The 23111-nt window shown below is 45.8% G+C and overlaps 1 protein-coding gene across 1 annotated transcript; it reads right to left on the minus strand.

The window, feature by feature from the left end:
- Positions 1 to 3180: 3180 nt before the first annotated feature.
- LOC147118389 (uncharacterized) lies at positions 3181 to 17076 on the minus strand. Its single transcript, XM_085983905.1, has 5 exons — positions 17061 to 17076; positions 7920 to 8199; positions 7717 to 7719; positions 7062 to 7132; positions 3181 to 3494 (listed from the first exon to the last, which is right to left on the minus strand). The coding sequence occupies exons 1-5, from the start codon at positions 17074 to 17076 to the stop codon at positions 3181 to 3183; spliced, it is 684 nt and encodes a 227-aa protein (XP_085840031.1).
- Between the last annotated feature and the right edge of the window lie 6035 nt (positions 17077 to 23111).

Below are 23111 nucleotides of genomic sequence, written 5' to 3' on the forward strand. Positions count from 1 at the left end.
CCTGATTTTAACGTCTTATGCGAAAGACAGCACCTCCGACAGTGCAGTCGTCCCTCAGTATTGGCAGCCTAGATTTTCAATTCAAGACTCAGGAGTGGGGCTTGAACGCACCACCATCGGACTCAGAGGTGCGAGTGCTGCCACTGAGCCACGTGGTTCAATAAAAAAAGCAAAAGAAGAAATTTCGCGGCAAGAAAAACACACCAGCGGCGGTACAAATTGGAATAAAACACAACTTGGTCAGAAGGAGATTGGCTGGAGAACAACTGGACAAATTACTAATTGGTAGAAAAACGGCTAATTAATATTGCTTTCCTTCCGATCACCATCGGTACGACGGAATCACTACAGAACGTGCTAAAATGATTTACAAGGATGACACCAGAACTGAGAGGTTATACCTATCAGGAAAGGTTGAACAGGCTGGGGTTCTTTTCTCCAGAAAATCGGAGATTGAGTGGAGACATACTGGAGGTTTTAAAATTATGAAGGAGTTCGATAGCGTAGAGGTACAGAATATGTTTCTGCTTGTGGGGGGAGTCCTAAACTAGGGACCTTAAATGTAAGATGGTCATTAATAAAGCCATTCGTCAATTCAGCAGACGCGTCTTTACCCACAGAATGGTAAGATGGTGCAACTCGCTACCTCAAGGGGTAGTTGTGGCAAATAGCATAGATGCCATAGAAACATAGAAACATAGAAGATAGGAGCAGGAGTAGGCCATTAGGCCCCTCGAGCCTGCTCCGCCATTCAATGCGATCATGGCTGATTATCCAAATTCAGTAACCGGCCCCTGTTTTCTCCCCATACCCCTTGAACCCTTTACCTTGAGAAATATATCCAACTCCTTCTTGAATATGTTTAATGAATTGGCCTCTACTGCCTTCTGTGGTAGAGAATTCCACAGGTTCACCACTCTCTGGGTGAAGAAATTCCTCCTCATTTCTGTCCTAAATGTCCTACCCCTTATCCTTGGACTGTGACACCTGGTTCTGGACTCCCCGACTATCGGGAACATCCTTCCTGCATCTAGCCTGTCTAGTCCTGTTAGAATTTTGTAAGTTTCGATGAGGTCCCCTCTCATTCTTCTAAACTCCAGCGAGTACAAGCCCAATCGATCCAATCTCTCCTCATACGTCATTCCTGCCATCCCAGGTATCAGCCTGGTGAATCTTCGCTGAACTCCTTCCATGGCAAGAACATCCTTCCTCAGATAAGGCGATCAAAACTTCACACAATACTCAAGATGTGGTCTCACCAAGGCCTTGTACAGCTGCAGCAAAACATCCTTGTTCCTGTACTCAAACCCCCTCGCTACGAAGGCCAACAAACTCTTTGCCTTCTTAACCGCCTGCTGCACCTGCATGCTTACCTTCAGCGACTGGTGCACAAGGAAACCCAGGTCTCGTTGCACTTCCCCTTCTATCAATCTATTGCCATTCAGGTATTAATCTGCCTTCCTGTTTTTGCTACCAAAGTGGATAACCTCACATTTATCCACGTTATATTGCATCTGCCATGCCTCTGCCCAATCACCCAACCTGTCCAAATCATCCTGGAGTTTCTCGGCATGCTCCTCACAGAACAGGTGCCCACCCAGCTTTGTGTCCGCTGCAAATTTGGAGATATTGCATCTAGTTCCCTTGTCTAGATCATTAATATAAATTGTGAATAGCTGGGGTCCAAGGACCGATCCCTGAGGTACCCCACTAGTCACTGCCTGCCACTTGGAAAAAGACCCATTTATTCCAACACTTTGCTTTCTGTCTGCCAACCAATTCTCTATCCAAGTCATTACCTTGCACCCAATCCCATGTGGCTTAACTTTACACGATAATCTCTTATGCGGGACCTTATCGAAAGCCTTCTGAAAGTCCAAATACACCACATCCACTGGTTCTCCTTATCTATTTTTCCAGTTACATCCTCAAAAAATTCCAGTAGATTATTCAAGCACCATTTACCCTTTGTAAATCCATGTTGACTTTGTTCGATTCTGTCACTGTTTTCCAAGTGCTCTGCTATTACATCTTTTATAATGGACTCCAGCATTTTCCCCACTACCGATGTGAGGCTTACCAGTCTGTAATTCCCCGTTTTCTCTCTACCACCTTTTTTGAATAGTGGGGTAACATTAGCTTCCCTCCAATCCATGGGTACTGTTCCAGATTCCATCGAATGTTGGAAGACGATCAGCAATGCATCTACTATTTCTAGGGCCACTTCCTTAAGTACCCTAGGATGTAGATTATCAGGTCCTGGGGATGTATCGGCCTTCAATCCCATCAATTTCCTTAACATCATTTCCCTACAAATACTGATTTCTTTCAGTTCCTCACTTTCATCAGACCCTATGTTCCTCGACATTTCTGGGAGGTTATTTGTGTTCTCCATTGTGAAGACAGTACCAGAATATGTATTTAATTGGCCTGCCATTTCTTTGTTCCCGTTTATAAATTCCCCTGATTCTGACTGCAAGGGACCTACGCTTTACTTCACCAATCTTTTTCTCTTCACATATCTATAAAAGCTTTTACAGTCAGTTTTTATGTTCCCTGAAAGCTTACTCTCATATTCTATATTCCCCTTCTTAATTAATACCTTTGTCCTCCTTTGTTGAATCCTAAACCCAAGCGTTGAAAGACCGATTGAACCAAAGAAAAGGAAAGATGAAACTCTGCTGATCCCTGTGGAAACAGGCGGACAATAAATATAACCGCTACGGTGAAATAGTACACTGCAAAATATAAATGTTTAAGCTGAGAAAAAAAATTACTTACACAGAAGGAAGTGACAATGTGGAATACATGCATCAAATATTTTAACTGTGGAATTGGATAGGAGACTCGAAAGGAGGGGATATTAAAGGGTGTGTGGAGCAAAAAGAACAGTGTAGACCTGATGGGCTTAATCACTTTTTTCTACAGGGTAAAACTATAAGATTCGTCGGGAACGGATCCAAGAAGAATATGTTTACTCTCTCTCCGCGCGCTGCATCACTGAGTGCCTGTAATTTCCACCATGTTCAGATTTGTGAACTCTCTCCGTGCTCTGCATCACTGTGTGTCTGTAATCCCCACCATGTTCAGGTTTGTGAACTCTCTCCGTGCCCTGTATCACTGTGTGTCTGTAATCCTCACCATGTTCAGGTTTTTGTACGGCTCTCTCCGTGCTCTGTATCACTGTGCTGTGCGCGGACTCAGTGCACAGTAATACACAGCGGAGTCACTCAGTTGCAGTTTCGCGATGTTTAACCGGCTGATTCTCTGCCCACCATCGACAGAGTCAGAAATTCGGCCCCCGGCAGCGTTTTCTTTATTCCCTTCTCCTGAAGTGTGTCTCTGAAGTAAGTATTTCGGAGCCTGCCCTGGGGACTGACGGTACCAGTGTGCTATGTGCTGACAGAACCCTGGATATTTGCAGCTTAAAGTAACGGTGTCACCGGCAGCAGAGGATTGTCGAGGCGGACCCTGGGACACCGGGAAACTGGAATCTGTGGGATTAAAAAGTGTGGATATTATTTATTTCAGAGCTGTTTACCGGTAACACTTGTCAATCATAGGAATAGTTCTGCCTCTCCCGCTAATGCGGTTCTTCATTTGAAGACTGTTCCCTCTTTTTTCACTCTCATTTGAATAGAAACCAGAGGCGGGGTGGTTTGGGGGCGCTGAGGAGAAATGTATTTACGGTGTGAACTGTGCCTGAAACTGTGATGGGAGACGATTCAGTGGTAACTTTCAACAGGAATTTTGATGAATGATGTAAGAGGAAAAATTTTCAGGGCTATGGGGAAAGAACGGGGCGAGTGGGACTAATTGAATAGCTCCTTCAAAGAGCCGCACAGAAATGGTGGGCCGAATGACCTTCTTCTCTGCTGTATGATTCTGTGATTTCTATTAAATTTCTGTTTTTAATTTTCTTGGTGAAAGATAAACCCGAAATAATTAATAGTCCATTCTCCGCCTCACTGTGACAACCAATTTCCAATGATGTTTCACCGAGAGTAACCCGGCTGTGTTATGTCACTGCGCACAGCAAGATCCAACTGAAAGCAGTGAGATTCCTCAGCACCGATTGTACCAGACTGGCAGTGAAAATCTGTGGGTCAAAGGTCAATCTTTTACTGCAGTTTAGCACTTCACGGGAGCACTGTCTGCCTCTCGCTCTATTTGTCTCTTTTCTTCCATCAGTGGGGCCCGTTTGTTCCATTTCACTTTAATTTGAATTATTTACAGTAAGTTTCATTTTATTTCTACATCTGGGTCGCTCACTTTGTGCTGTTTGTGGTTTTGAGCCAGCCTGAGAACTTGTCCCAAAGTCTCTCGGTTTCGGTTGGGTTCAGTCTGTGCAGCTTCCGCAGCGGTTTTACTGTTACTCACTGGGAACTTGCTCTTCCGGCTCTCTGACAACATGAATTCCTTCAGCTAATTCTCTCCCGTGTGCTCCGGGCGGAGTTTTCTCTGAGTTTTACATTATACAGAATCTGCAGAACAGGAGCAGGACATTCGGCCCAACTGGTCTGTGCCGGTGTTTATACTCCACACGAGCCTCCTCCCACTGTAATTACCTCTTCCCACCCTGACCCCTGTGTCCCTCGATTCCTTTCTCCCTCCTGTATTTTTCAAGCCTCCCCTTAATTGCATCAACGCTATTTGCTCCAACCGGTCCCCGTTCCACATTCTGACGCCTCTCTGTGTGAATAAATTCTTCCCAATGTCTTTATTTGTTCTGTTAATGACTATTTTATATTTGTGGCCCCTTGTCCTGGACTCACCCACAATGGAAACAGTTTCCCCACGTGCACCCTATCGAACCCGTCCATCAGGTCTCCTCGCTTCCTTCTTTTTCCAGAGAAAATATTCCCCGCCTGTTCAATCTTTCCAGAAATGTGTGGATTGCTGCTGATGTATTTTCTCAGGAGCGCAAGAAATCCAAAGCTGAGAAAAAGGCCTGATTCCAATCTCAGCCCGTCCCCCCAGTAAATCTCACTGCCCCGGTGTCGGGTTGTTCTTTGAACGGCCCCTAGACCGGTGTCTCCACACCCCCGCCCGGCCGGTGAAGTCCGATATTTCTCTCCCTTTCGGTGAAGGATTTCTTGCTGGTTCTAAGTGGGCTTCCCTCCGGTCTGTCCTTGTTCCCTCGGGTGTTCCCCGCAGGGGAGTTATTCCCGGTGTCCTGGCCAATATTTATCCCTCAACCAACATAACAAAAACAGATTATCTGGTCTTTATCACATTACTGTTTGTGGGACCTTGCTGTGTGCAGATTGGCTGCCGCGTTTCCCTAATTACAACAGTGACTCCACTTCAAAAGTATTTCATTCACAGTAAAGTGCTTTGAGACTTTACTTTTTCCTGTTCTCTTTATAAGAACATTAGGAACTCGCCTCACTCACTCACTGCCCAGTGTTGTTTCAGTTAACAGTAACCAGGGATACAGATACATTACTGCGATCCGATCTCTCAAACATGGACATTAAATATTACAGAGAATTACACAGAATGTGGAGCACAGAAACAGGCCATTTGGCCCAATCGGTCCGTGCCGGTGTTATTGATCTACACGAGCCTCCTCCCACTCCGACTCCATCTCAACCCATCAGCCTATCCTTCTATTCCTTTCACCTTCACCTACTTATCTAGATTCCCCTTAAATGTATCGAAGTTATTCGGCACAACTGCTCCCTGTAGCAGCGAGTTCCACTTTCTGACCTCTCTCTGGGTAAAGAAGTTCCTCCTCCTTTCCCTATTGGACTGATTAGAAAATATCTAACAATAAAAATAATATGTAAAAGTGTCTGTAGTTCGGAACTTTTACATTTCGACTTAGATCATAACCGTGGAGGGAAAATGATTGTTTATAGAAAGGCAATTGGAATAAATGTCAGATAAAACACAAATAATTTCAGTCACTGAGTGCCCAATAATGAAATGCCATCTAGACCTACAGGCGGATCTCTTGTATCTGAAGTCCCTCCGTGTTGTGCCCCAGTTTTTCTGCCACTGCAGGTATCGGACGGGCCGCTGCAGGTATCTGACCGGTCGCTGCAGATATCGGACGGACCGCTGCATGTGTCAGACAGGCCGCTGCAGTTATCGGATGAGCCGCTGCAGTTATCGGACGGACCGCTGCAGGTAGCGGACGGTCCACTGCAGGTACCAGACGGGACACTGCGTGTGTCAGACAGGCCGTTGCAGGTATGAGATGGGCCGTTGCAGGTATCGGATGGGCCGCTGCAGGTATCAGACCGGCCGGTGCAGGTATCGGACGGGCCGCTGCAGGTACCGGACGGCTGCTGCGTGTGTCAGAAGGGCCATTGCAGGTATCGGATGGGCCACTGCATGTGTCGGACGGGCCGCTGCAGGTATCGAACGGGCCGTTGCAGGTATCGGATGGGCCGCTGCAAGTATCGGATGGGCCGCTGCAGGTATTGGACGGGTTGCTGCAGGTATTGAACGGGCCGCTGCAGATATCGGACGGGCCGCTGCTAGCATGGGACGGGCCGCTGCAGGTATCGGACGGGCCGCTGCAGGTATCGGATGGGCCGCTGCAGGCATTGAACGGGCCGCTGTCGTGTTGGGTTCACTCTCCCGGTAGCTCATTCACACTGTTTGGCTCGGACTGCAATCTCCTGCCCAGGGCGGAGGTCTGTGGCCCCCTGCCCTGACTCAGTCACAGCTAACACCGAGAACGTAGGCCGGAGTGTCGACAATCGGCGCTCATTTAAACCAACTGTGGATCAGAGTGAGAGAGAGTGTCCGGGCAATTCATGGGATCCACGGGATCCCCGTTAATCGAATGATGCTCCAGATGGGGTCAATCCATCTAGAATGGCGGCTCCGTGGGGGCCTCACACCTCCTCTCTCAGGACCAACACACGTACCCGACCCCGGTTCATATTCTGCTCCCCAATTGGAAACAGCAATGAACTACCCCTCTGCAGGTAAACCGCTCTGTTTTAATTTTGAAGGGGACTGAGGTGATATTGATCACAATAATAAACTGACGGTGAACATTAACCGGGACAGCCTGTCACACGGCGGGATTTGGAGTCACTTACCGGCTGTGACAGTCACCACCGTCCCGGATCCATCCACAGTGTCGTAATCATAATCCACCACAGTGATACCGCTCTCAGTCACCCCGGTACAATAACCACCGACACCTCAATCTGCCGGACACACATCACCAGACTGTCGGCGCTGCCCAATAATTCCAGGGATCAATAAACAATATTCCGTGTTCCACAGTCCCCTTCGGTTCAAACTGTTCTGTGTGAGACTCTGACCTCTCAGTAAAATGGCCCAGGAACACGGGCCGGAGATGGGCGCTTCATATAAAAGGAGCAAATGTCAAAGAAAGGTAAGTAAGAGCAGGGAATTACAATGGAATTAAACCAGATTACAGCGATAATAAGATCAAACCCACAATTCAGGTCCCGGGCCCGGGAAATTTATATTTTAATTGTACACAGGTATTTGCTCAGGTCTCATCCACTGTGAGGATTCCCCCAGTAAACACAGTGTTTCAAGTCAGCATCAAATCCCCCGGGACTCGGTGCGATGGGGGGACATTAGTTACAAGGCGGGGACCGCGGTTCCCGGTTCCAGCTGTTAGAACAGGATCCCATCTGGTGATCGGGAATTGTAACTGGAATCAGTCATTCCCAATCGCCATTCATTGACACCAATCGCGGGAAAGAGATCACCGAACACACACTCAGCATTTACAAAACTCAAGGTGTTAACTCTAACAATGCAATCCGATTATAAGGTAGACTGCGGGGCAGACGGTGGGAGACGGAACTGTTGGTTTAAAGGCAGATTAACTCCGCTTCTTCACTTGTTTCTGTCACAACCTGCAGTGAGAGTTTTTGTAACGCGGGAATCCGAGGCCCATCACTGTGTGGTTATCGTACCGGTACTTAGCTTTACAGTAATAGGTGGCGCTGTCTTCAACTCGCACATCCCGAATATCCAAAGAAAATGTCTTTTCTGCCTTATTCGTCCTCACAACAAATCGCTCTTCGCTCGAGATCGGCTCCCACTCTGTCCCGGTCTGGGTTTGTCTGAAGAAATCCCCGCTCGTTAAAGGATTAGCATAAAAACCACCATAGAAAACGCAGGTGATGGTGAGAGACTGACACTCCTCCCTGGTCACCGCTGGCGGGGTCTGTACCACTGAATTACTGAAAGAGCCTGGAAATTAAACAGAGAGAGTTTAATGGGCCATCAGAGCCGAAACACAACGGGTTAAAACCGAGTCAGTGTCCGCAATTCGGATGGACCCGGGCAGCTTTATATTAAATCCACACAATGTCGGTTTGTTTGATCGGTACTCACAGGGGAAACAGACACACAGGGTGAAAACAAGCAGGATTCCCATCGTTCTGCTGACTGGAACTGATGGTTGGTTTATATGACGGAGAGCTGGAGACTGCAGCCCTGGATTGTTCTGATATACTGTACCTCAGAGCTGGACTGTTCTGGGAGACTGTAACTCAGACCGGGACTGTTCTGGGAGACTGTACCTCGGACCTGGACTGTTCTGGGAGACTGTACCTCAGACCGGGACTGTTCTGGGAGACTGTACCTCAGCCCTGGACTGTTCTGGGAGACTGTACCTCAGACCGGGACTGTTCTGGGACTCTACCTCAGGCCTGGACTGAAATACTTTAGATGATCGAGTTAATTAACACAGGACAGTGTGATTGGCCGCACGGTTCCCGGATCTCTGGCTGTGTGTTGTGTGAATAAGCTACAGGTTTAAAGAATAACCTGCAGTTTTCTGGCGCTTCATTGGGTCTCTGAGCCCGCTGTGAAAGCCCCTCCCACATTGTACAGGGGGGAGTTGTTCTGTCGGCAGTCACTGCCGCCCGCTGTTGCTCCACATTAATAAGCTGGGAGGTCGGCTCATGAGTTTTTATTGGGTGGTGTTTATTGAGGGTGGAATGTGGGCCCAGGACACCGGGAGGATCCCCCGGTCCTATGCCAATAGTGCCGGGGATTCTTTAACATCTCCCTGAACTGGCTGGCGGGACCTCGGTTAAACCTCTGAGCGAAGGACGGCGCCTCAGACCCTGCAGCAGTCCCTCAGTCCAGCAACTGAGTGTCTGGTTACAATATGAGACAGTCCAGGGCCATTTTCAATATACAGGCAGATACACACAATATGCATAAATCATAAACTCTCTCTGTAATTTAAATAAATGCTTCATGCACCGCCCCTTCTGTGGTTTGCTTGTAAGTTTATGTTTCAATTAAGTAATGATTGCCTTCAAGGTCTCTAATATTCAGAGTTTCCAGGTGCAGTGACAGAGAATGAAGCGACACTCGGAAGGCGAATCGACATTGGGGGAACTCTGTGCTTGGGGCTTGTTTTAAAGAACACAATCACTAACTTGTGACATCTGTTCATTGTGTAAAAACAGTCTCTGACCCAGCAACATACTCTGATCAAATAAACCCAGTGTACAGTCCGCGATCAAGCGGTCCGGAAAACATACAGGGGAGATGTGTAAAGGGCTACACAATATTGCACACAGGCACCGGAAGGGCATCAAAGGCCAACTGCCGGTTAAGTGCCACAGACCTACGTCATAGTACGTCATAGAATCATGGTCGACAGTACGTCACATAATCATGGCCGACTGTACGTCGGAAAAAGATGGCCGCGTTGGACAGAGCCCGGAACCGAGACGTCAACACCCCGGATGGGCTGCCGCAGTGTCCTAATATCAACCAAATTTGCTTGCTTAGCGGTTCACAGTTCAGCAGGGAGCTGACCCGAAAGGATAACACCGTTTCGCCACCTTTTGCTCAGAACACTGAACTGTGTCATGGGACTTGCAATGATATATGGGGCACCGAAGATGGCCCACCCAGAGCAATGGTTACATTGAGAACTGGTTTGCTGCTAATATTGAATTTATTGATCTTTTTATTTAGTCTCACGGTATATTCCATTAACTCCTTGTACAGAACTATAATTAACATCAACACGATGATATTGTGGGAGCTATGATGAAACACTACAATGCGGCAGTTACACTGAAAGCATCAGTTGATGCAAATATCGATTGATAAAAGATCCTGCTTTTAGAATGAGAATAAGTGTGAAAAATGTCTTATCTTGTTACCTTGCTTCTTCTTTGGCTCAGTGCTGGCACACTTGCCAATGAGTCAGAAGGTTGTGGGATCAAGTTTAGGCTGACACTCCAGTGCAGTGCTGAGAGAGTGTTGCACGGTACTAGGTGCTGGCTGCTGGATGAGACATTAAACCGAGGTCCTGTCTGTTCTCTCAAGTGGACGTAAAAAATCCCATGGCTCTATTTCGAAGAAGAGCAGGGGAGTTATCCCCGGTGTCTCGGCCAATATTTATCCTTCAATCAAGATCACTAAAACAGCTTATCTGGTCATTATCACCCTGCTGTTTGTGGGCGCTTGCTGTGCGAAACTGGTTGCCGTGCATCCGACATTATACACGTGACTACACTTCGAGTTGGGTCAGATCGAGAGCAGCAAACGGAAGCTGTGGGCGGGGCTGCCGCGGGCGATGTTGTCACCTGTGAGGAACTGAATTCAATAATAATGTCCCCTTCGGAAATTATATAACTCTGCCTCTCTATAAGACAGGAGCTATTTTCATGCACGTTAAAAATTAGAGGAAAGCAAGTAACCGATAGGAATGGCTGAATTATTATATTATTTAAAAGTTAACGATATCTTCATCAGTGAAGTGGGTTAAAACCAGGGGCTGAAACTAGCGGTGGGAAATAGAGCAAAACGCCATCTGATCCCGAGGTTCAGGAGGCACACTAACTTCTGAAATTATAAAACTGTAATAGAATGTACAACATTAATAAGTATACATATGAGATCAAAAGCAATTTCACGTTAATTTATATTATGAAAGTATCAGTCAGTATTGCTTGATGCAATGTGACCGGCGGTGGGAATCCGCGCTCTGTCAGCGCCACCTGGTGGCCGGGTTTAAAGTATCTCCTTTGAGCTGATCGCACAGAACAGGGTTACTGTACAAGGTGTTCCCAGGCCCTTCTCACTGTGGGCCTCAGTGCACAGTAATACACGGCAGCTCAGTCAGGTTGAAAACAGCGATATTTCTGGACGTTTCCAGAATGACAGAGAAACGGTCGTTAACTTCCCCCTTTCCATAGGAATGTATTCGAATTATTAAAGTGGGAGCCTTGTTCTGGTTCTGACGATAAAGCTCAAGGGAATAGATCGCTATGGAGGTTGAATAGTTACAATTGATGCTCATCGAGGTTCCTTCCAGATATTCTTCCAGGGTTCTGTTGACCACTGCCTGACAGGGTCTCCAGAACACAGTCCTGCAGAAAACATTCCAGGTTACCCAAGAAACAGAAAGAAAAACAGATAACAGATAGATAGATAGCTAGCTAGATAGATCGATAGATAGATAAATAGATAGATAGATAGATAGATAGATAGATAGATAGATAGATAGATAGATAGGTAGATAGATAGATAGATAGATAGAGACCGAGTTGAACAAAGATACATGGTGGGAGAGAGAGAGAGCCAGAGAGAGACAGAGAGAGAGAGAGTGAGACCGAGATAAACAAAGAGACACGGGGAAAGAGAGACAGAGAGAGAGAGAGAAAACGTGTCAGAGAGAGAACGAGCCAGAGAGAGAGAGAGACAACGTGATAGAGACACAGAGAAAGCGACAGAGAGAGAGAGGGACAGAGGGAGAGAGAAAGAGTGACACAGAGAGAGGGACAGCGAGAGGGAGACTCACTCACATAGCTAGGCATGGAAAAAGTTTGTAGGGAGACATTAGTAATTGGCCCACAACTAACACTGATTGGTCCACAGCTGGTATCAGTTCTCAGAGACCAGCCATCTCTGTCCCTGGGAAACGCCCCTCGGTTTCCCAATAAAAGAAACCTGTCCCTGATCTGAGTTTACACTTTAATATCAGGCTAGAAGTCAACATGTTTAAAACATTCTGTGATTTTCGGTCGAACTCTAAACCAGACGCCATGTGCTCCTCACGTTCCTTACTGATAATAATGGTCGTGCTGCCCTGTGAGTCTATATTTAAAGGGTGTGGGTGTGTGTGGGTTCTATTTACTGCCAGGCTTTTCACACATTCTGCATTTTGTTACATGAACGAGTGGCGAAGATTTAGTGTTCCAGGATCCGCCTGAATTACTCAAACACTGAACTGCAGTTACTCGACAGCGTACACTGGCTCAAATCTCTTCTGGTGCATCCAGTATTGAGGGGAAGCTCCGAGATATTTAGTGAAGCGATATAGCTCGCTGTCGGGAGATAAGTCTCCAGAGTTCCTAGACCGGTTCTCTGCTGACTTGGACCGAGACAAGAAACCGGTTCCTTTAAATGTCCCCGGTGCTCTTGTCTCTGACTCTGCCGTGTATCACTGCGCGTTGAACTCCACACAGTTACAGGGGCGCAATCAGTCCGCACAAAAACCAGCAAAGGACTTTCACCTCTTCTCAATGAATCAAATCTGGGACTTGGATAATAATAATACAACAGAACCAAACTATAAAAATAAAAGGGTGGTACATCAATATATTTAGATGGATGGATATTTAAGTAGATAGGCAGACAGAGAGATAAATAGAGTCTCTCTATCCTCACTTTATCTCTCAATGATCCCTTTTCCTTTGTCTGAATGTATCCAGCCCATGCAGACAAAACCCAGACCATGGGGATTCCGCCAGCAGGCTCTGCGAGTGTAAATGCGGTGTGTTTAGCGGCTCAGTAACGGGTTTGTTCTCATTAGTTTGAGAGCTGAATGTTGAGATAGTTGGACACTGGCGCTTCAATCACCCCGAGTTACCGACTACAGTGAAGCTAATAGGTAAATCAGATCGCGAAGAGTATAAAACAGTTAACTCAGAATATAACTTAAATTAAACTGCGGAAGTGGAATTGGGGAGACGGAAACAAAGGTCATTTTAGGTCTATATCAGAAAATTCTTTAGACACAGAACGATAAATGTGTGGAAGCAGCTTCCCGATGGAACGCCGCAGGGAAAATCCTGGGAATAACGGATATTCCAACGGGGAAGGGGAAGGGGTTGTGAGGTTAGGATCTCGCTGGATGGATAAACTAAGTAGTGGCAGTATTCCACCTCCCATGTGGATTTATCCTGTAATTTTGTGAACTGTAGGAAGACGGGATTTGGAGCTGGTATCGGAAATGCAGTCACATTTAGTAGCCGCCAGAGGGCAGTAGCAGGATGTGTTCACTGTTGCTTACAGTGTCTGGGGCGAGTTACAGACGGAGAACATTATTCAATGATTTATTTGAAGAAACGGAGTAAAGAAATAGCTTCGGAAATAGAAGTATTAATTTCAAACGGAAGCTGTGCTTATTCTCTATGTTATTATTAAATATTAAAATTTTATTAATGAAGACATGCTGCATATATTTTTAAATAAGCAGCTCAGCCCAGTGTCACTGAGGCCTTTGGCTGTTCGGGCCCTCCCATTCAAACCTGTCAGTCACGACACATTTCATTCATGTAAAAGGCGGCGTTTGTCTCATTTACCGCAGTGACAAAGTATCGGTTTGAATGTAAATGAAGATGTTCAGTTTATTTCACTGACTGTCACTAATCAGACTGAGGTGGTTGACGGGGCTCGGGTTTGATTAACATTCTGCTTGGGACAGACAAGGGGAAGATTTCCTCTGGTCTCTCAGTGGAAATCTCCCCTGATAGTTGTTTTAGCGAAAACGTAAAAGTATTTACAGTTTGGTTAGAAATAGCGAGCAGAGGAAATCTACCGCACAGAGCGGATAGTTCAGTGTAAAATATTACAGGGGCATGAACCTAATGCTCTCGGTGAGCCGTCACACACCGACAGAAATTAAACAAACAATCGGTGTGATTGATTCGGGCCTATTAAATAAATCGCTAAACCACAGCAAAGCTGAAGCTTTCCTCACACCCGAGACTCCGCTCACTGAGTGACTGATTCCACCCTCAGATTGTTCAAGCTGCGGCTCAAAGGGCTTCAGCTGACCCATGACGCTCATTTGAATCTCAGCTGCATATATCGGCGGGTGGATTGGAGATTGCGTCATTGAAAGGAAACAATGAGAGCAGGAAGTGACGGTGAACTAATAGAAGCCTCTGACGGGGTCAATTCCGGCTCGGGATTGGACCTTTTACGGGACCGACATGTTCGGGCTCGGCAGCGGCCATGCGAATATTCAGCGCCTGGGTTGTGTTCGGGGTGTTTATTGTTGGTAAGCATGAGTCCAATCATGTCGTGTTCAAACTAAAGTGTTAATATTATTTCACTAACACCATTTAATACTTGATCTTATCTTATTTCTGAACACATGTTTCAGATCAGAGTGATGGAGATTCTGTTACTCAGTCCCAGACTTCAGTCATCAGCAGAGAAGGTGAAGCGCTGAATATAAGATGCACCTACAGTATCGCAGCCGACAGCTATTATTTATATTGGTACCGGCAAAAGCCAGAGAAGGCGCCCCAGTTTGTTGTGTGGAGATGGTCTTCGGACACACAAAAAGAGCTCCTGACCTCGACTAATTTCACCAGTTTAACCATCTCCGGGCTGCAGCTGACTGGCGCTGCCGTGTATTACTGCACTCTCTGGGACTCAGTGATGGAAAGCAGTCTCAGCCATGTACAAAAACTGCCATTGGACAGTAGGGCGTTGCTCCTGTCTGTTGGGGTTGTGTGGAATCGCGGGCAGATGCAGCCACAATGAGCAGCGCGCTGTCAGGCGCTCAAACACACACCGGGAGGAAACCAAATTAACCCCAGATCAAACTGTCACCCAAATGTTTCCAGGAGCGGCCGAAAAAACAAACTGCAGAATCCAAATGATAATGGGTTTGTTTTATTCCGCGGGCAATTTTTCCTCTAGCATACGTTAATTTTACCGACTCCAGTGAGCTTTCCCTCCCGGGTCAGTGAACTAAAGAACCAACAATTATCCCGTCTGTTGTCGGAGTAATTTCTAGAGCCGTGATATTAGAGCGATGACGTCTGCTGTTATTGAACAAACAATTGAACAAACTGACAGAATTAACTCTCCCTGTAATTTAAACAGCGTTTGGAACAGCGACCCCTTCTGTGGTTTGTATTTAAAATGCTGTTTAAATTCTATCTGATAATTTCTTTGCGCCTGAAATGAGTTATTTACTGAAAAATAATCTTCAGATTTTGGATTTGCAATGGGACAGAATGGAGGGGCGGCACATTGACGTTTTTATGCAATTTACCGCACATCTGCTGAGATTGCCCGCGAGCAGAGGCGGCGTTAGAAACTCCTTCCAACTTTCACTCGTATTCGAAAAGGATGTGGCGCAGAAAATGCAACAAAATACAGGCGGTTTCGGTTTGTTTTTCGCCCCTTTATTCAATGCTTCGATGTGATGGATGCCATTTCTGATGATTATTGCCCGATGTCCCGACCCAGCACATTGTGGATTTCACATTTTAATCTTCAATTTATCCCCAAATTAAAACAACTGTTCGAAAAACAGTGTTTAACGCACTGCCCGGGGTCTGACCTGCAAATGGAATATTGTGACCTGACGTCCTCTGGTGGATATTATGAGAACTGTCAGATGTCGGTGCGCAGGTTGCGATAAATTTTGGCCCAGAATTTCGCCTCGGACGGTGGTGCAAGACGGGCGGTATAGGATCGGCCGCCGTTTATACGCAGCGCCTGATATTCCGTTCATGGACCGAGACGAATCTCTTGGCCACTATGTTTATTGACTGCCCTATCTGCAGTTCCTCTTTTTGGGAAGCTGGGCTGGAGCGGTACTGAATTCATTTGTCGAGCAGCAGCAAAGTGTTTACATCGTTAAATTAAACACAGAACGAAGAAAGTTCATACGATTGTGGGTAAGGAGTGGAGACATGGGATGAGAAGTGACAGGGCGGCACGTAAAGCACATCAAAAGGCAAAAGGCGCCGCAGATGCCTTTGCGCAATTTATTTTCATTATAAATGCGAGTTAAAATCAACAGCTAATACAATTCCGCCGGTGGACCTCAGCGGTTCTTGTGTGTTGTGTTTACTTGGCCTTTTAACAAGGTCCCTGTGACTCTCACTGCGGAGTCTGAATTGTCACTTCTGCTTATCGGTGTAAGAGCGCCCTCTGGTGAGCACTAACTGGAACTCTCGGTGTGTGTTTTTGTGCGGTTTCCGCTATATCTCTGCAACAGTGTGAACTGCATGGTACAGAAATACACGGCGGTGTCGGAGATCAGGACGTTGCCGATCGTTACCTCGGTAATCGTGGTAGTTATATTAAAAGTAGGAGAGAATCGGTCAGTGAAGTCGGGGTTCCAGGGCCTTGGTGAGACCACATCTTGAGTGTTGTGTGCAGCTCTGGTCGCCTTATCTGAGGAAGGATGTTCTTGCCATGGAAGGAGTTCAGCGAAGATTCACCAGGCTGTTACCTGGCATGGCAGGAATGACGTATGAAGAGAGATTGGGTCGATTGGGCTTGTACTCGCTGGAGTTTAGAAGAATGAGAGGGGATCTCATTGAAACTTATAAAATTCTGACAGGACTGGACAGACTAGATGCAGGAAGAATGTTCCCGATGGTCTGGGAGTCCAGAACCAGGGGTCACAGTCTAAGGATAAGGGGTAGGCAATTTAGGACAGAAATGAGGAGGAATTTCTTCACCCAGAGAGTGGTGAACCTGTGGAATTCTCTACCACAAAAGGCAGTAGAGGCCAATTCATTAAATATATTCAAGAAGGAGTTGGATATATTTCTCAAGGCTAAAGGGATCAAGGGGTATGGGGAGAAAGCAGGGACCGGGGACTGAATTTGAGTGATCAGTCATGATCGCATTGAATGGCGGAGCAGGCTCGAGGGGCCGAATGGCAGACTCCTGCTTCTATCTTCTATGTTTCTATGTTTCTATATTATCCCTGGAATAATGTAAACCAATTACTTTGGGGTCTGCCTGGGGTGCTGTCTACCAGAATACATAAAGCTTAGTAGTACATGTTTTCAAAGTGCAGGTCAGGGTGACATTACTTTCATCTTCAACCATCATTTCAGGGACTGGCTGTTCCACTGTGTCTTGGTGGCTCCATTCTAACATAAAATCATAGCAATATAGATCATCATCATCATTTCACCAATAATAACATCTGGGTTACAGCAGTCAGAATGGATTTTTACTGGGAAGGAAATATCGAGAAGTGACATAACGATGAAAAACGGTAGGAGACGGTTCCACATGATGCTTCCTGGGTCTGTAACTCTGCAGTCCGTGGAATTCCTATATCAGAGCAGAAATGCAGATCCCCGCCCCACTGCACTGCTGATCCAACCAATGCCAAACAAGGAACAGCGACAGCAATCTCTCCAATAACACAGGACAGGCAAGGCTTGTCAGAGCGAGAGCAGCAAACGGTAGCTGTGGTTGGGGCTGCCGCGGGAAGTGTTGTCACACGGGATCCACCTGTGAGGAACTGAATTCAATAATAATATCCCCTTTACATTTGATATAACTCTGCCTCTCGATAAGGGCTTTGACATTTTCACATTCGTTACAAATTTGGGGCAAGCAGGCTCGCGAGAGGAATTGCAGAATTATTATATTCTTCAATTGTTATCACAATATTCGATATGAAGTGGGTTAAAACCAGGTGCTGAAACTAGCGGTGAGAAATAGAACAAAATGGCAACTGATCCAAAGGTTCTGGAGATGCACATCTCGTTTCCACTTAACTAACTACTGAAATTATGAAATTGTAAATGAATGTAAAGCATTAATAAGAATAAATGTGAGATAAAAAGCAATTTCACGTTGAGTTATATTGAGAACGTCTCAGTCAGTATTGGTTCATGTAACATGTCCGGCGGTGTGAATCCGCGCTCTGTCAGCGCCACCTGGTGGCCGGTTTTAAAGTATCTCCTTTGAGCTGATCTCACAGAACACGGTTTCTGTACGAGGTGTCCCGAGGCCCTTCTCACTGTGGGCCTCAGTGCATAGTAGTACACGGCGCTGTCAGCGAGCTGCAGCTCAGTCAAGTTGAAAACACCGATAGCTTTCGACTTTTCCAGAATGACAGAGAAACGACCGTTATTTTGGTGCTTTCCAAAGGAATGTGCCTGAATTACGAAAGTGGGAGCCTTGTCCTGGTTCTGCCGGTAACGCTGCAGGGAATAGCTCGAATCTGAGGTTGAATAGTTACAATTAATGCTCATCGATGTTCCTTCCGGATATTGGCCTTCTGTTTGCCATTGATCAACGGAGTCTCCAGAACTCAGTCCTGCAGAAAACATTCCCGGTTACCCATGGAAACAGAGAGAAGCACAGATCACACGTTTCTCATTCTTTAACAATATATCTCTCTATCTGTATACACAGGGAGACAAAGAGACAGAAAGAAATGGCATCGGTTTAATGGCTACATGAAGATAGATAAACAGGTTGATAAACAAACAGACAGACAGAGAGGCATAAAGGCAGACAGAAAGACAGAAAGATAAGGCAGAGGGACAGATATAGAGACAGAAAAGCAGGCAGGTAGACAGATAGTCAGACAGACGGACAGAGAGACACAGCCAGACAGAGAGCGAGACAGACAGGCAGAGAGACAGACAATTACACAGACAGGTGGATTGTCCTAGAGATCGATGAATAGAAGAGGAGGAGGGAGATCGAGAGGGAGACAATGAGAGAGAGAGACAGAGAGAGGGACTGAGAGAGCGAGACACAGATAGTAGCAGAGAGACAGAGAGAGACAGCGAGATCTAAACAGTCCTGGAGATAGATGAATAGAAGACAGTTGTGTCAATAGTGGAATTGACAGACAGACACAGATGTATAAATAAATAACCCAACCGAATAACAAAGTTAAGCCCCAAACAATCAAAAACCCAAACCTCATAATGGCCGCAGTCTCCCCGTACTGGGGCCCCGCACGTCACCCTGTGCCTCCTCTCAGTTGCAGCTTTCGGACTGAAGAGGAGAATTTGAAGCGTTTCCATTTGCACACGGAGTCCCGTCATTTCCTCCATCACAGCAAGAGTCTTGTTTCAATGAACTGCCGGTGATCATTGTCGCTGTCTGTGTTCATCATCACTGCCCCGGGCACACATGCTCCGTGTGCTGTTCTGCTTTGTCCCGGACATCTGATCATCCGATCCCAGGAATGGGTAAGGATTCTGTCTGACCATTACCGGTGTTTTGAAACCGAAGCTCACGGTTAATGAGGAAGAATTTTAGGGTATTCCTGTTGGTGGAAAATGTTCCATTAAATAGACAAAACCTGCCACGATGTTGTTTCAATGTCACTAACTCGGAATTCTAATTAACGACAGTTTACTTTCGAACGTTTCGTCTGTATTTGTGTGTGTTTATCGGAGCATGTTGATATATTGCTTCCAATGCTCTATGTCGTAGTGGGCACAAGAGGGCGCTCTCTGTTCACTTGATCAAGGTCAATCATCTGAAACAACTTTCAGCTGGATATACATCAATAACCTCCAAGCATTTAAACATTTTGTGCATCTGGGTTCACTTTGACACGCGAGTGCATGTATATGTCAGTGTGTGTGTATTTCTGTGTTTATGTCTGTGTGTATGATTCTGTGTTTGTGTCTCTGTATGCATATGTTTGTGCACGCATATGTCTGTGTATGTGTATGTGGGTGCGTATACTGACCAAGGCTTCTTCGGCAGCACCTCCAAACCCACGACCTCTTCCACCTAGAAGGACAAGGGCAGCAGGCACATGGGAACACCAACACCTGCATGTACGCCTCCAAGTCACACACCATCCTCATTTGGATGTATATCGCCGTTCCTTCATCGTCACTGGGTCAAAATACTGGAACTCCAGCCCTAACAAGGAGTTGTGGGAGTACCTTCACCACACGGACTGCAGCTGTTCAAGAAGGCGACTCATCACCAACTTCTCAAGGACAATTAGGGATGGGCAATAAATGCTGGTCTTGTCAGCGACGCCCACATCTTGGAACGAATAATAAAAGTCTCTCTCTGTGCACCAGTCTGTGTGTGTCTATTTGCATGCATATTTATTTACGTGTGTGTAAGTATTTATCTGAGTACATATCAGCATGTATGTGTGTATGCATATGCCTGTGTGTGATGTGTATGTATTTCCAATGCAGTACATCAAGCTTGTATTGTCCACAGGAGGACACACTCTGATCACTTCCTAAAGGACATGATCCCCACCTACAGGAAGTTGCTGTTTAGAGAGATACAAATGGGTGGGGAGAATTTATCCCAGCCGATCTGATGAGATCACCGCGCCGGTTCTGTTCCATTTCAGGCTTGATCACAGTCTCTTGTTTCTCGAGTTCATACTGGAGCCATGGAGGTGAAACTCTGCCTGACTCTAATCCTCATACAATTTCCCATGTCCATCTCCGGGAGATTATTTTCTTTCTGTTACTCCATCTAACCCGCTGTGTGCCCGCTGTTAATTTTCAGAGACGAATAACGGAGACTCGGTGTCCCAGTCAGAACAAGGAGTCGGATCAGAAGAGGGTGCAGATTCAGCAAGAACCTGCAGTTAATCTGTATCGGGATCAACTACATTCTATAACCTGTTCTGTTATCGACAGTTCCCCCACAATACCCCTCAGTATCTGCTCAGAGCCGACAGTTATGGGAACAACGGGACAGCTCCGTGCTTTGAACACTTCAGCGGGAATCTCAACCGGGCACAAGCACTTTTCACTTATCCTGAAAGCCTTGAAGATCACAGACAGGGTCGTGTATTGCTGCGCCCTGAGAGCCACAGTAAATAAGGGGCCCTCGGAACTCATACAAAAACATGGCACAGGTCGGCATAGGGGAAAGAGGGTGAGATGGGATGGGGTGTCGTGCTGCACCTCAGGGAAGTACCAGGGATTGAAACCCCGGGAGGTTATACAGAAAATTAATGGGAAAATACAACCTGATCCGTTCGGATTTCTCCAGTTATGTCAGTGCTGTCAGTGTTAGGATAAGGGAAATTTCTCAACCATTTTAAAGCAGGGTCAAATTCAGATAGTTGCACCCCCAGTGTAAGCTTGAACTTCAGATTTCTGGGATGAATAACAGGATCAATCTCTACAAGTAAAAGTCCTGGAAGTGTTACAGATCCAGAAGGTCACATTTTAAAAGCTATCTCACTGGTGCCGAGGACTGCCCACTTATCATGTCCCTCGTGGTCTTCAGGCTATGATTAGTAATGGAGCTCATTAGCTGTGGAGAGCACTCAGTGATACCGCTGATAGAGACTCGTTTAGATTATATTACACTTTTCACCTTACTGAGAGAAAGAGAGCGAGAGAGAGAGAGGTAGTGAGAGAGACACACATTTAAACACGGATATGATATAACTGGGATTACGGAGACATGGCTCCAGGGTGACAAAGGCTGGTAAGTCAGCATCCAGGGGTATTCAATATTCCAGAAGGACAGCAAAAAGTAAAAGGAGGTGGGTTAGCATTGCTGGTTAAAGAGGAGATTAACACAATAGTAAGGAAGGACATTAGCTCTGACGATGTGGAATCTGTATGGGTAGAGCTGAGGAATACCAAGGGGCAGAAAAAGTTTGTGGCAGTTGTATACAGGACCCCCAAACAGTAATGCTGATGTTGGGGATGGCATTTAATGGGAAATTAGAGATGCGTGCAATAAGGGCACAGCATGGGTGAACTACAGAATTTGTTCATCCCAGTTTGGCATAAAATAAAACAAAAAGATTACTCAACCGTGGCTAACAAGGGAAATTAGGGATAGTATATGATCCAAGGAGAGGAGATATAAATTGGCCAAAAAAAGCAGCAAACCTGAGGATTGGGAGCAGTTTAGGATTCAGCAAAGGAGGACAAAGGGATTAATTAAGAGATGGAAAATAGAATATGAGAGAAAGCTGCAGGGAACACAAAAGCTGACTGTAAAAGCTTCTATAGATATGTGAAGAGAAAAAGATTGGTGAAGTCAAGCGTAGGTCCTTGCAGTCAGAATCAGTGGAATTTATAATGGGGAAAAAAGAAATGGCTGACTGAAGTAACCAAATTACTATTATACTTTAGTTTTGTAGGTTAGGATATGTATAATGTAGCACCAATGTACAAGGTGGAGATAATGAGTTAATCCATACCCTGAGTTAAACGATGCATAGGTCTGTATATTGCATTTACCCAGCTAAGCTTAATAAACATGATTAAGTGACTTCGAATGCTGAGATATTAAACTGCAGAGCAACTCGTGGGAAGATTAGGGAGGATGTCTGTTCGACCAGGCGAGGCAACACATAGACAAGATAACATACCTAAGAATTCGTTTGTTGTAAAATCGCAGCAGGGTTCCATTACATCGAAGCATGGTGGGACTAATCAGAATGTGCTTGCTTTGGAGAAGTAACCCGAGACAAGGTCACAATCAGTGCTTTGCAGAGATTGAACGAGGAGTGTTATCTTAAGAAAACATGTAACGCATAAACCACCTCACCAGAAATCAAACAGGCGGTTGTAAAGCAATAGATTAAAATCAGGCCACAGTCACTGATAACAGGCCTGTGAATTTGTAGCTGACAAGAAGGATTAAATGTCACGGTTTCTAATTGCCAGTTAGCAATAACTCTGAATATGCTGATAAGATTTGCACCTGCCCCTAGGGCAGGGGTTTGATTTTTGTATAATTGTGAATGTTGATAGGATATTGGTGGAGTTGGATTCAGAAAGCGATCTGAAAGGTTCTCCCCAGGCCTGCGAGTAAAGATGGTTTTGAACCATAACTCTGAGTCTGTCATCTTTTCCAGGGATGGTGTGAGCATCGACCTTGCATATCACTTGGTGTGCAAAAACCCATTACAAAACTGACCAATTAAATTCATACATTGGTTCTGTCTTCACAAAGGAGGACACAAATAACCTCCCAGCGATGTCGGGGAATATAGGATCAAATGAGAGCGAGGAACAGAATGAAATCAGTGTTTATAGGGAAATGGTGTTAGGGAAATTGATGGGATTGAAGGCCGATAGATCCCCAGGGCCTGATAATCTACATCCTAGGGTACTTAACGAAGTGGCACTGGAAATAATAGATGCATT

Source organism: Somniosus microcephalus, chromosome 4 (assembly GCF_052327205.1).
Source record: "Somniosus microcephalus isolate GS21.2 chromosome 4, FLI_Smic_1.0, whole genome shotgun sequence".
NCBI classification, from domain to species: Eukaryota; Metazoa; Chordata; class Chondrichthyes; order Squaliformes; family Somniosidae; genus Somniosus; species Somniosus microcephalus.